The following is a 15,327-nucleotide window of genomic DNA, read 5'->3' as shown; positions in this document are numbered from 1 at the left end:
TCTTTTAAATATATAAAATGAGTTATAATTATGAATAATAAAATAATTTTCGATGAGTTATTTGATTGAATGCACTGAAGTTTAAAAGCCAAATAATAAAAAAGTAGGCACTTGCACTTGCTTACTAGCTTTTTGTCGCATTCCAAAAACTATGAAGTTTTGCACAAGTAGAACTTTGGCGTATAGATGGGTATGGGGTTACAAAGGTGATAGCTTATTTCTTCGAAAGTATAATTACTGTTTGTTTCAAGTTTTAGTTTCTCTCTTTACTTTCAATCAAAAAACTTTAATTACTATGGTCCAAGATCTGCAGTTTGACTGATCGTATCTGCAAAATGCGGAATTCTTCTTTTTTGCCAGAAGAAAGATCACGGATGCGTACTTATTTATTTTTTGTATCTTTTTTTTTGTTTTTCCCTGGGGTAATCCTATCGAAACAGTGATCCTAGAAGATAGACAAAGGGTATATTCAAATGAACAATTAAATGTTTTACTGCCTTTTGGGCCACCCTCTCACACTCCCTTTTCCCCCAAAAATATCCGATCAAAATTCTGAGACAGCAATTTCATTTAGTGTATTTGAAAGGTCCAATAATTATACTTCTGGAGAGGACATGAGCCCCCCCCCACAGCCCCTGAAAAAAGGGTTGTAAGTTATAAAATTTTACTCTTTCTTTACATTATTAGAAAGTGTATAGATATTTTTCAGGGAGGGAAGGGGGTTTTATGCAAGGAGGAGGGGTAATTTTCTTCAGGGTCGGGAAATTTCAACAGAAAGAATTTCCTGAGGGGTAAAATTCCCAGGGGAAATTTGTCAGAATTCCTGTACAAAATTATTTTTATTTCTCTTACTTTCTCTTTGCCAACTCAATTTTACATCTGAAGATGGTTCAGTGAAATTGTCATGGAAACTTTTTTGTGGGCTTCGTATTGTCTAGGGGACCTTTTTGTGGACTGAGGGGGGTTTGTACGAAAAATTTTCAATCTGGGTATTTTCCGCAGCAGAAAATTTCCATGGGGGAATTTCTCGCAAAAGAAATCCTCCATGTGAGAATATTCAGCTGCAAAGACTTCCCATTGGGGAGGGGGAGGAGGCTCTCCGAAACTCTCCACAGAGGCGGATTTCCTGCATTATTTGAAGTACAATCAGAAATTAAACAAAAAAAATTCTTTTTTTTCAAATGAAGGTAGCCTAAGTAGCAGTGGCAGATCCAGTGGGTGGATGGGGGTAGGTCTGCTAGATCTGGTTTGTGTTTGGAAGAAAGTTATTGTTTTGTAGTTGGTTTTTTATAGTTTAGTTTTTAATAAATTTTAATTATTAAAACTGTTTCTTTTTGAAAACAAGTTCAAAACAAGGTTTTAGTTACTTTGTTTGGTCTCTGTTAGATTTCACTAATGGCACATACTGCCAAAATTACTTTATTAAATTTAGGCGTATCAAGAGAATCTGTCCGTTTTACCGCAAAAGCCAACTGGGATGTGAAAATCTTTATTTCTTAATAGCAATAAGGATAAATTTAAAATCCCAACTTTGTTAGGCTGTCGAAATGATATTTCAGGATTGTGCTGTCACAACGATGCTGAAAAGCAAAATATTTAATTATTTTTACTGTCAAAAATTTGTTTTTAAATCTTACTATGCCACTGAGGCAAAGAAATTGATATCATTACTTTTTTGGCTGACTGTTTCGGTTTTTAGGTTTGCTATTTTTACAATTAAAATGGAATAGTTGTGGGCATCAAGTCATGGCTAACTGTAGAAAAAGCCAAGAGAGATATTCCAATTTGAATTAAAATGGAAAAGTTGTGGGCATCAAGCCATGGCTAATTATAGAAAAAGCCAAGACAGATAGTCCAATTGAGTGAGAAGAAAGCAGGGTGGCTTTTACAACATTGTTGTTTTTTAAGGGATTTGTACCATAAAAAGTAAAAGTCTTAGCGATAAATTTGTGTTTTGGGAGTCCTCCACCAGCATCACCTTTTTGCTTGGGTTCTTCAACTATGCCATGTTCAGCAAGTATTAAATGGTTGGGTCTCTCTTTTTCCACGTCACTTTCGTCTACTTGCTCCGCTATTAAGTCCAGCGTGCTGAAAAGTATGTGGGTTGGATACGCAAAAATTTCACCAAATCGTGGTCGGTATAATCGAAAAGGACTACACCATCTTTATTCTAGTTTTTGTGCCCCTGCGGTTTTTTATCTTTCTGGTTTTGCTTTCCCCCTTCGCAAGAAGGATAGAAAGAAAACAACGTAAAACTGAACTTATTCCTGACTCCAGCCTGGAGTCTCAATTTATCAAAATACGTCAAGTAGTTGATATAAAATTGTATTTAAAGAAACAAACATAATTTATAAAAACGCAAATAAAACTACAGTTCAAACAGCAATATAATTAATATTAAATATTGTTTCTATCACTTTTTATTCATTGGGAAAGCCCTAAAATTTGTTTTAGTTGTGATAAGCTGGAAACTAAATACTTTAATTAAATCTATGATTACAGCTTTTCAAAATACAAAAAGGTAATAAACTTTAAGAACTTAGGATTCGATTTAAAGAACAAAACAAGTTTCAAAGATTCTGAAGAATTACGGGAAATGTTTATTCGCTTTCCTATTTTCTTTGATATAAGCTGAAGAACGCGTTTTAGGTGTTTGCTGATTTGGGGAATTTGAAAAATTGTGAATTGTTTTAGGCAGATAATTTAAAAATTTCAAAGCATTAGGTGAGTATTAATTACCTTAGCCAATGGTAACCATCTTGCCATAAACTCCTTTTATAATCCATGTGGGAGTAGGACATCCAAAGTATCTTGGAAACAGAATTATCAGGTAATAATACCTTTATTCTTGGTGATTTTAATGCCCATAGTCCTCTCTGGGAACTATCAGCTGGTAGCAACAAAGCAGGAAGAGGAATAGAGTACATATTGTCCAATTTTCCTGACACCTTGATTTTCACTCCATTTGACTTTCAGACCTGGTATAATATTTCTTCTAACTCTTTCTCAACTATAGATTTGCTTCTAGGTCCTTCTTCATATTATGATTTAGTTCAGATGGTAAAGGTGTCGTCTCTTCAATCTGATCATTGTGCAATTCTTACATCATTTCAAGATTTATGCTACACTCCCAAACCCTACATCCCTACATTTATCAACTCCAAAGGTAATTGGTCCCTTTTTTGTGAGATATTAAATGAAGTAGATTTTTCCTTTGTTTCTCCTAATTCTGATATTAATGCCATTGAGTCTAATCTGAGATCAATCCTGCTGGAGTCAGCTAATTTGGCAATTCCAATGACTAGGGTACATTTTTACAATGGCTCCAAAAGACCCAAGAGTTGGTGGAATGATGAGTGTAGGGTTGCAGTTCTGGCAAAAAGAAAGGCTCGTAAAATGTTTCAAAAGCACCCATCTCAGTCAACAGCAATCTATTATAAGCAGTCATGTGCTAAGGTGAAACTAATTTGTAGGAGAGCTAAACAGAGTACATGGCTGAATTTCAGCTCAAGTATCAGTTTTAGAACCCCAATCTCAAAGGTCCATAATTTCATTAGCCAACTAAATAGTGGAAAGCAGCCTAATGATGACTGTAGATATGATATCATTCAGGATGGATATCCAATTGTCTCAGATAAAAAGAAGGCAGATCTGTTTACCAATGTTTTTAAAAATGATTGCTCAGATTTTCATCCCAGCCAACCTCCTTTTTGTAATCTCCCTCTTACCTGTTCTTATAAGGGTGATCTGATGAAACCTTTTTCCCAAGATGAATTTTGTGTACATAGCACTTAATTCTCTTAACATCAAGTCTTCCCCAGGTTATGATTGGTATTTATATGAAGTGGATTCTTGAGTCCCCAAAGGTGGTTCATACAGCCCTCTTAAGTCTTTATAATCTTATTTGGTCAAGTCAAAAGTTCCCAGATGCCTGGAAGATTGCTCAGGTATTCCCAGCTTTAAAACCTTCTTACTCATCTAATGATCTCAAGTCTTACCATCCTATATTGGTATTACCTTCCTTTAGTAAAGTTCTGGAAAGGCTTGTCTTATCAAGAATTGAGTGATTTGCTAAAGTCAACAATCTCTTTCCTAGTGAACAAACAGGTTTCAGAAAAGGACATAGCTCTTTAGACAACATTACCCGGCTAGAAATTGATGTTTGTAACTCTCTCAAAATAAGACATGTCACAATGGCTGTTCTATTTGACTGGTTGAATGCCCATGGAAATGTAGTTCACAATAAATTATTGGAAATCCTAATAAATCTTGACTTCCCATATCCTTTTATAAGTTTTATAAAGTCTTTTCTAACTGATAGATATTTTACGTTCAAGTAAATCAGTCTAGAAGTGAGCAATGCCCCATTACAAGAGGACTTCCTCAAGGTGCAATATTGAGTCCTCTTCTATTCAACTTGTATATTTCTGAATTTCAAGTATCTCATGCATCATTTGGCCTTTATGCAGATGATTTGATCATTTGGAAGTCAGGAAGGGATATTAGCCTTCTTCAAAACCTTATTCAACAGGATATAAGTTTAGTCAAGAGATTCTCTTTAGCATTTGGCTTCCCAATCTCAATCAGTAAAACTAAAGCAATTATATTTACTAATGGTACTCTAGATCCTCCTAATCCACTGACAATTTTCTCAAGGGAGATCCCATATTGCAATTCAGTGAAGTTACTTGGTTTATTAATGGATTCTAAAATGCAGTGGCATGAACATATTAATTCTTTGAAATCTCTGATTATTCAGAGACTTTGTATTCTAAAAAGACTTGCTGGAAGTAAGTGGGGATGTCACCCAAAAATTATTTTGGATTTTTATGAATTATATATTCATTCAAATATAGAATACAGGATTCAAATTTTTTTAGCTTGTCCCCCATCCTCATTCAAAATCCTTGAATCTTTACAAAATTCTGCTATTCAAATAGCGTGCATAAGCATACTCCTCTGTCAAAGTTAAGAACACTGTCAGGATTGGTGTCCCTAAGTGAAAGAGCATCTAGTCTAAGGATAAAGTATTTCTTGCAAATCCAGGCTTATGGAGCCAAGCATGCTGTATATGCACACACCTTTGCTGAGAAGTCAGCCTGTCCCAATGCCCATTCATCATGGAATCAGTTTCAAATGGAGGTCCCAAACTGGAATCAACATTCGCTTTATGCATATCCCTTTACCAAGTCCCCCCCATGGGAAATGAGTCCTCCAAGCTGTCAAGTAGAACTTATCTCTATTAGTAAAGATTTGGTTCCTAATTACGAGATCCAGACTATTTTGGCTGAACACATATCAAGGGCTTACCCCAACTATAGAAAAATATATACAGATGGATCTGTCCAGAGGGAAAGAGCTGGAGCAGGAGCATGTATCCCATCCCTGAATTTGAACATTTATTCTCCTCTCCCAATGGGATCTTCTATCTTGTCTGCTGAATTATGTGCCATCTGCCTGGCCTTGGATGCACTTATAAATTATAACATGGAATCTGAAAATATTCTCTGTCTCTCCGACTCTAAATCAGCATTACTACTGATCCAAAATATTAATAGAATTGCTAATGATAAAGATTTATATAATATTAGAAGACAGCTTCTTAATCTTAAGATCAAGGAAAATGAAGTTTATTTTCAACATGTTCCTAGTCATAAAGGTATAAAATATAATGATATGGCTGATTCTCTAGCAGCAAAGGCTTCCATGTTATCTCCTAGTCCTCCCTCTGACCTCAATTCACAAGATATTATCAGGCAAAGATCCAAAGTTAATCACAGTAAATTAATGTTATCTCCATTTCATACAAGATTAAATACAGTGCTATATTACCAGCTGAAATCAGGTGCCCTACTTCTAAATAGCTTGTTATTTAATTGGAAGCTACATCATTCCCCTTTATGCCGAATCTGCTTTTCAGCAGAGGAAACAATCCAGCATATTTTATTTGATTGTCAGGCTCAGAGCAAGGAGACTGTTGCTCTTAAGCGTTTCTGCTCCTTGGCTATGATTCCAAATACTTATACAGCTATCCTGGATTCTAACCTGCCATGGGAAATTGATTGTAAGATATTTAAGACAGCAATTGATACCTTAAAGAAGAGAAATATTGTTTAATAAAGATTAATGCTTGAAGAAGTCAATTTTTAAAGGGACGCGATTTATCCATAGTTTTTGATTGTGCAGAAGAGAGTGGGAATGAGTTGGAAGAGCCGCATTGGTACTGGCCGGCCTAGTGCCTCAAACTGCTGGGGACAGGTAGCTCAGGTACTCGCACTTCCCACAATCAATAACAGTGTATTATTGTTCATAATCGTATATACCCATTGTTTGCAGACTGGAGGAGAATAGTGCTTTCAGTAGCTAGTTTTCTGGAGAAGAAGTCAAAGAGGTGAAAGGACTTGTTGTTAGTCCATATACCTCCCTACAATTTTTGGAACTGGAACTGGAGTTTTGTTTATCTTTTGTTGAAAGTTCTAAAAACATTCATCAAAAATTAAGGAAAGGGGCAATTTGAGACGGAGGGGGAGAATATCACGACACTTTTCTGGCGAAAATTTTGTTGTTGCACTTCTAGCATCTGACTTAAAAAAGTAGTTTAGGCAATCCTTGCTTCAAAACCCGTTCCTCCTTCATTGGAAAAAGTTCCCGACCAAGCAGTGAAATATTCTAAGGGAAGTGCAATAAAATAAAGACTATTTAAATGCTATGTAAAACGATGAATAGCCTACATGTCAAATTGCTTTTTTATATTAAGGTGTGATGGTTATCTGGAAGAAAAGTAATCACAAGGTTGACATAGGCTAGAGGTTAAATATATATGTATAATATTTTTTGTGTGTGTTCTTTCTGTATTATTTAATATTTAAAAAAATGTCAATGATGTTATTTGAATTGATATAGGCTAATAATGTTGTCTCAAATTATTTGAAGAAATGAGAAAAAAAACATGAAGTTTTTTTTCAAGTTACCCCATTAAGAAACAAAGAGAAAAGTAGAGAAAAAGGAGGATTGTATCAACAGAAGCTGGTTTCTAGAGGATATGTTATAATCAACAACATTAACATTGTGTTAAAATGTATCTGTCATAAACAGTAGCCTAATCTTAGATATAGGTTTCTAATCTTGGATATGACCTAGGCCTAATGATGATAGGAGAATCAGCAGAAAAGTGAAGTTTTAGTTTACTAATTTTATTCTAGACTAATTTTATGGTTTTGTTTATGTTTATGATAATTCATCCCCACACTACTCCCTAATGGCCTTGTATAGCCCAGAGGTGCCATTTGGGGGGGGGGGGGGTCAGGGGTGGACAAATGCCCAACCCAGATTGTCCAGGGGGCCCAAGCTTCCACCACAAAGGGCCCTTTGCCAGCCATAATAATCCATTATGTACAACATAATCCATTCTGTCTAATTGATTTGAAATTACTGCACGCCTATTAACCAAAGAGCATAATTACTTGACGACCCTTGGGGTAATTACACTATTTGCTATTAATTATTGTACATTTTGAAAGTAGGTAAGATACATAATAAAATTCTTGTGTTCTGTCAAATGTCCATTTCCTAGATGATTACACGACACAAAGTGAGTTAGGGGGGGGGGCCAAGATGGAGTTTATGCCCACCCCAAGATTTCGTCCAAATGGCGCCTCTGGTATAGCCATAGGCTATATAAAAAAACTAACATAAAAAATTATAAAATTCTTACTATATAGCCTAGGTCTAATATGCAGCAATTATAAATCAATCTTATCTCCTTGTTTCTTTCTATTTGCATTCATGCTTTTAGTCGTTTTTGATAGTATAATTATATTTTATCTGAAATACAGTTATCAAATTTGAAAGATGATGCTATTTACATGGCAGAATTGCTATGAATAGGTTTTGAAATATGGATAAAAAAAAGTTGTATATTTTTAATTGGAACTTTTTGAATTATGTATCAAGAAATGAGAATTTCTTTATTTCCAGTCTTTAGTTTTTTATATAGCCTAGGGCTGTATGAGACCAATTGAGGGGAGGCTGGTAGTGAATCAGGCCACAAAGCTCTGCATGATCCTCCTCTATCCCAATCTATTTAAAGCCTCCCTCTTTACGCTCTTCCATGAAGCTCCCATTTGGGCTATATATTTGCACAGTTGGCTCCAACTTTGCAACCCCTCCCCCACCCATGACTTTCACAAAAATATACCACTGATAGCAAGAAGTCCCTCAACTAGAATTTTACCAATTTTAGCTAGCAAAAACTAGCTTTCTGATACCTAGGTTTAACTTATCTCATGATTTTCAGTTATTGCTAAGCTTCTCAAGGATATTATTAATACTTATATACTCAAGCATTTTTGTATGAGACATTTCATATCCGATATGCAATCAGTAGTGTCAATATGTAAAAATTAAGGGGAGGAAGGCAAAATGTATTCTAAGAATGACCCCTATATTTGTTTTTTAAGCTTTTCAATAAAATATAAAGTATTTTTCAACAAAACACCCCTAATTTTTTTTTATAAATTCTGGGGGGAGGACAAAAAAGTCCATTGGGCATATGCCAAACCTTCTTAAGCCACACCCATCTCTAGTTGATTCTACAGCATTGAATACAATTTCTGCTCCATGTGATCTATGGAAACTAGCCTACCATAAAGTGTTGTTTTATATGCATGGGTGTTTCAGAAGAGTAATGGAAAAACTTAATGTCAATCATTTTGAGGACTTTTTTGATCAGAATAAACTATAGCTTCACATGGCTTCTGAAATGGCCACATGGCTTGATTTCACTGTATTCAATACAATTTCTGCTCTATGTGATCTATGGAAACTAGCCTACCATAAAGTATTGTTTTATGTGTATGGGTATGTTCTAAAGAGTGATGGAATGACTTATTGTCAACCATTTTCAAGAACTTTTTGAACACAATAAACTCCTCTTGTCTATAGTTCCATATGAATTCTGAAAAAAACAATAACAACTGATTCCACAAGCACATAGCTTCTCAAATTTGTCAGTAACATGTTCTGGTAGTGAGAAACAGTGCTTATGTGTAAATAGAGTACTTGCAAATAGAGAGATAATTGTGCAAAGGGATAACTTCTTATGAACTGATGTCCATAAAAGATGCTAAAAATGCCACCTTAATTAGCACTTTGGAGCAGTAAGGTTCAATGGATCTGTTTTGCTCTGTGAGTGAGGATGGCTGACACCTATTACTGATCTGGATCATGCCAGCAGTGTTTCCAGTTCCTGCATTATCCAGTGACGTCTTGAAAGTGACAGGTGAAGTTGCTGACACTGTAGACTTGGAGAGGGAATTCCAGTCATTGACAGTTCTTTTGGAGAAGAAGTTTTAATGCATTTTTGTGTTCACGTGGCATTTAGAAAGTTTCTTTGAATGGCCTCTTGTATGGAATTGGTGGGACTTTTTCAGGTTGAGGAGACTAGATATGTTGTTGGGGAGTTTGTGGGTAAGCAGCATGTCACCTCATCTGCAGCAGTACACCAGTGTAGGTAGTTTGAGTTTTTTTTAGTCTTTCATCATAGGGGAGGTCTTTCAGCCCATCTATAGCCTTGGTGGCCTGTCTCTGCATCCCCTCAAGAAGTCTTGTGTTGCCTTTGTATTGGGAAGTGGCTATGTAGTTTCCAAAGTCAAGGTTGGGACTTATGATGGCTTTACTAAGTCTAAGAAAGACTTTGGGGGGTCTGGTCATAATAGACCTCTTGAGTAGGCCAAGTCCTGCATTAGGTTTGGAAGCCACATTCCTTATGTTGGAGTGAAACTTGAGCTGATTATCAACAAGTACACCCACATCCCTTTTTTTGTTGTGGGTTTGAAGATCAATCTGTGTTTGCTTGTCAGGATTCCACACTGAAAACGTAGGTTTTCATTCTTTTGTCCAAAGTGCAAGACACAGCATTTGATGATGCTGAATGACAGTAGCCCCTCTTCAGCCAACTCTTGGATATGATTGAGATTGGCTTGGAGGCTTGTGCTATCTTCTGGATTAAAGAGCTCAGAATTGTTGGCTAATAGTTTGATATTGTTGCTGACCCTGGTGACTAAGTCTTTGATGTGAATCAAGAAGATGGTTGGGCCAAGGACTGTACCTTGTGGTACACCATTGATGGTATTGCAAGGTTTGGAATATATCTTTTGACCACCTGATCCAATCAGTCTGACCCTTTGTGTGTGTTTTGTGAGAAAACACATGGGCCAATTGACTGTCATCTGGTTCAGGCCTGCAGAGAGAAGGTTGATGCAGAGCCTTCTCTGGGGAACCTTATGAAATACTTTGTTTAGATTAAGGAGAATTAGGTCAACAGGTATACCAGCGTCAAAGAGCTTGGTGATGATGTTGTAGGTTTTAAGTAGATTGGTTTCCACCAACTTGTTGTGACAGGATCCATGTTAGTTGTTAGAAAGTGTCATGTGGGTTGTTAGATGGTTGTGGATTGCATCATTCATGATTCTCTCAAGTAGCTTGGCAACAACAGACATTAGGCTGATCAGTCTGTAGTTCTCTGCTCTGAACTGTACAGCATCATTGTTGTTTCTTCTTTTGTGTGACATATTCACAATTTTTCTGGGCAACTAACGATTGGTATGGTGGTGTTGAATGGATCTTGAGCAGATGCTGTAGAAGGTTGCTTGATCAGCCGCCTTACACTAGTGATAGTAGCAGGCATGCCATATTCTTTCAGTAGAAATTCCATGATGAAGGCTTTGTTGGCTGTGTTTTGTGCTTCAACTAACAGTTCAGGGCTGATTAGGACCACAAAACTGATGAGATCGTTTTAACTCTTTTGTCTTTCTCTGTTGGTTTGTACCGCCTCAGCTACATTCTTTTCTATTTAACTGGCTAGTGTCTTTGAAATAGCTCGCAGGCCATCTTCTAACTGCTTTTTAACCTCAGTCCACATTTTATCCATTGTGCAGAGTTTAACCAATTCACTTTCAATGTCCCTAACTCGTTTTGTAAGACCTGACACCATACCTTCCATTTCGCTTTTGAAATATTCCTTGATTTGCTTGGTTCAATTTACAACTATGGTACTGACAAATCTGGCGATGTACTCCTTGCTTATGCCTCTCTTTTGGCGTGGGTCGAGTTCACACAGAGAACAGAGTCAGTGAAACTCGTTTCCATTGCTTTCACTGTTGCCTTGAATGACCAGGTCTAGTTCGCCATTAGATACACAATCACATAATTCCACCAGTAGTAGTTTTCTGCTTTCCCTGTCAGCTTTAAGCTTGTCATGGTGGAACTGTACAGCATCATTGTTGTTTCTTCTTTTGTGTGACATATTCACGATTTTTCTGGACAACTAAGGGTCGGTAACTGTGAAGACAATTTGTATGGTGGTGTTGAATGGATCTTGAGCAGATGCTGTAGAGGGATGCTTGTTCAGCCGCCTTACACTAGTGATAGTAGCAGGCATGCCATATTCTTTCTGTAGAAATTCCATGATGAAGGCTTTGTTGGCTGTGTTTTGTGCTTCAACTAACAGTTCAGGGCTGATGAGGGCTGAGGTGCCTCTCTTTTGGCATGGGTCGAGTTCACACAGAGGATAGAGCCAGTGAAACTCGTTTCCATCGCTTAGGGTGTTAATAAGCTTTTATTTGATTGTTGGCATCTCAATACACCAAATACAAAACCACTTCAAACAATGGTCACAGTTCAAGGCAGCAGATTCGAGCGTTAGTGCTACCTTTCAGGAGGCACAAATATCTTCTCTGCTTTTATAAGCTATAAAAACTTATCAGAAAAAAAAAAAAAACTTTAGAGTCATTGTATTTCTCACATAACCCAATGTATCAGCCTTGTACAGAAAACAGACAGGTATGTAAATATAACTTTAAAACAAACATAAACACATTTTTTACATTCATATTTTAAATCTAACAAACATATTTTCTACTTTATATCAAACCACTAGGTTTTGATTTAATGTAAAAAGGGCTCCAAATAAGTTCAGGTTATTTTTCTGCAAGAAATACATTTTAGATTTTTCTTCCTTTTTTTGTCTGTCTGAAGATTGCATTATAACTATTTAAAGACTAAGCCATAAAATGCTGCCTAAGCAATTACTGTAGCCTAATAGCTTTGATTAATAACCCTCTTCATCCCCCCGCCAACTTCCAATCTTTTGATATTAATATTAAGGGGGTTTTCTGCCATCCAAATAAAAAACAGTTAGCTAATAATTTTCACAACAATAGTGTTTCCACCATCCAACTGAGAACTGGTTGCTGACATCGTTAGAAAATACTTTTAAAAACTTGAATACTTGTTGAAGAATTCGTTTTTGCTAGCTAACAATTCTGTTTCTGTTGTCAGAACGAATACCTGCTAGATAACATTTTTAGCTAACAATTGGATGGTGGGAAAACCCTTTATAAAAAGCCATCTGGACCATCAACCATCAAGAGAAACCAACAGGTGAGTTGCTTTTTCTGTGCCAGCTTTGAGTATAGAATGGTTGCTATAACCTCTCATTGTATTAGTAACTTAATTACTTAATTGTCAAATGAAAAAGCCACAACAACAGCCACAGGCTAACAGCATGCTGTTAGCCACAGGCTAACAAGCCTGAGAACCTCAACTATGACCACTTCTTGAAAATAATCAAACTTCCAACACTATCAATCTGAAAAACGACCTTTCTTTACAAGAGAAGATGTGGATATGCAATTCTTTTTTTTTTTTATAAAATCTTGAACTCCGGTAACCTGTCACTCTTATTCTTGCTGATGCAACCTTAGCTTCCATTTACTCAGAGAACTTTCAACTAAGAGAATTAGTCTCAAAACATTCATAGAATCTCCAGTAAAAACTAAAGATGAATATTTATTAAAGAATAAGTGTAACATCAATGAAGTAGATGACAGTAATGTAAGGGAGTATATCCTTAGCTTTTGTTGAAAAATAGCATGTCTAAATTGGCTTTTGCCCAAAGAAAACTGTTTAAAAGAAGAAAACTTTTTGAATATTGGCAAAAATATGGAATCGAAGCTATGATGTTGCATTCTGTGTTGCATTACAGTGAAAAGAAAAAAATCCCATCATAAACAATGTACTTTTATTCCTGACAACTTCCAAGAAGTTTGAGATAAAAGTGCTATTACATAACTGCTATAAAAAAAAGGACTAAAGTATGTTCAATACTTAAGGTAGTCTTTGAAAAAAGTATCTTACCCCTTGAATCTAAAAAAAAAAACAAGTTCAATCATTTGGGAGCATTTACTAGATGAAAATTAAGTCTTTAGCCACCCCACAAATTCCCTTAAAGGCGAGATTGTCTTTTATGTTTTACTAAGAAGTGAATAAGTAGCCTAAACTGTAAGTTTCATTTAGCCATTGAATTTTATCATCAATGTAAAACGAAAAAAGAAAACTGAATTAAAAAATAAAAAACATGATTTGTGGTAATATATGTTCATTTTGAGCTTGACTTTATTTATCCTTATAATTTCCATTTGTTTCCTTCTTTGCTCATAGTAATTCCACTTCAGATATTCTTAATTGAAAACTTCGGTTAAAATCAAGCACTATTAAAGGATTATAATTTGAATTTCAAAACATTTTGCAAATATAAAGAGTGGGGACAATTAACCCCTTCAAATATGGAGAAAATCTCTTTTTTTGTGGACAGCAAATAAACCAAAATATACCTTTATTGTCAAAGTATTATGATTAAAAGGCAAAAACTTAGCATAAAGACTGGGCTTCAGTTGCTAAGTTGGCATCCCTTCTTGTATTTAGGATTACCCCGAATATGATATTAGAAGCAAACATAAATGGAGCTACAAAACATTTTTTTTTTTAATAAAAGAAAAGAGCAATCCTAAAACTTAGGCAGAATATAAATTTACCTGTTCATGAGGAGGTATACTACTGTATACGCCTCTCCACCCATTCGTAAGCTGCAATTTGGCGTTTCACTCGTTGTTTTGATAATAAATTGCTTTAACACAACAATTTGACTTTTTTTTTTACTGCTTTGAGAATGAAAGGGTAAATTAACACTACTGGCATCTACTAACTGGCTACATCATTTGCACTCTAAAGTGGTTTCCAGGAACTTTAGTGCATAGAGCAGGCAGCTGAGGGGCTGGTAGCCATATGTAGTACATATGGTAAATTGTACTCATATGTACTCATATTTCTCATTTAGAATCATATTTCTCATATGTACTCATATTTCTCATAATTTCTCATATAGAAATTGTACTCATATGTAGTACAATTTCTGTTTGTTTTATTTCTCAATATTCTCTTTACTGTCATTAAAAAAAAGTGCTTTTCATATAAAGGTATGTAACTCAAGTGTTTTTACTGTGATTTAAGCTTACTTGTTCTACTATACTCGTACTATACTATACTATACTATACTATATCTACTATACTATACTAAGGTTGTAAACCTTATAGTGCTAAGAGTCTATTCAAAGCTTTGTTTATTTTTAGAGACATGGCTGAATTTTCTAAAATTCGCACTGGCAAGCTTATGCTGAAAAATGAAAAACCACTCAAGAAGAAGACTAAAAAGAAGAGAAAGATGGACGAGCCAGAAGTCACATCAACTGATGACTCACCATTGTATGATGGATGGTGGGAAGTGAAAAAAATTAATGATCTTACTGGTCAAATTGCAATTGAATTTGGTAATAGATGCTTTGTTAGAGCTTTAGATAACGGATTATTTATTCTTGGACCTCCTCATGATGAAGGTGAAGGCCCAGACCCAGAAGAAGTTTTTACTGCTTTTAAGATAAGTGATACCAAAATTACCTTAAAGTCTGGCTATGGGAAATATTTGAGTGTTGATAAATTTGATATTGTAACTGCTCGCACAGAAGCTGTTGGCCCTCTTGAGCAATGGGAGCCAGTTTTTCAAGATAATAAGGTGGCGCTGTCAGCTGCTAATAATAAATTCGTTGAAATTGATTCAGAGACAGATGGTCTAGTTGCTGGAAGTGTTTCTGCAACCAGTAAAAATTTTATAAAATTCCGTTCTAATACTGAAAGGGAGGATGGGAAGAAAGCACTCCCACCTGTAGAAGAACGTGGAACAGCTCAAGAAATTGAACTGAATTATGTGAAAAAATTTCAGAAGTTTCAAGATAAGAAAATAAAATTGAGTAAGGAGGATGTTGTTGTTGTGAAGAAGGCCAAAAAAGAAGGGCATCTTCATGAAACATTGCTAGACCGTCGGGCAAAAATGAAGGCTGACAGATACTGTAAATAGTGGATTTCCCTCTTTTATGTTTTCGTATTTGTTTACTTGTAATAATAAAAAAAATATATTAGGTTTAAAACCCTTTA

At 35.7% G+C, this 15,327-nt stretch overlaps 1 protein-coding gene across 6 annotated transcripts; it reads left to right on the top strand.

Moving 5' to 3' along the window:
• The first annotated feature begins 2,664 nt into the window (after window positions 1-2,664).
• Window positions 2,665-15,327, top strand: LOC136031454 (protein FRG1 homolog). 6 transcript variants are annotated; one of them, XM_065711062.1, is made up of 2 exons: window positions 2,665-2,724; window positions 14,470-15,327. In XM_065711062.1, exon 2 carries the CDS (start codon window positions 14,474-14,476, stop codon window positions 15,248-15,250), a length of 777 nt encoding a protein of 258 aa, XP_065567134.1. In that variant the 5' UTR covers window positions 2,665-2,724; window positions 14,470-14,473; the 3' UTR covers window positions 15,251-15,327. The 6 variants fall into 6 exon arrangements, with proteins under 6 accessions (XP_065567134.1, XP_065567133.1, XP_065567132.1 ...); XM_065711061.1 differs by having other exon boundaries at window positions 2,706-2,830; XM_065711060.1 differs by lacking the exon at window positions 2,665-2,724 and adding an exon at window positions 6,717-6,757.

The sequence above is a fragment of the Artemia franciscana genome, chromosome 9 (assembly GCF_032884065.1).
Source record: "Artemia franciscana chromosome 9, ASM3288406v1, whole genome shotgun sequence".
Classification (NCBI taxonomy): domain Eukaryota; kingdom Metazoa; phylum Arthropoda; class Branchiopoda; order Anostraca; family Artemiidae; genus Artemia; species Artemia franciscana.
This window is presented reverse-complemented; position numbering and strand designations above follow the sequence as displayed.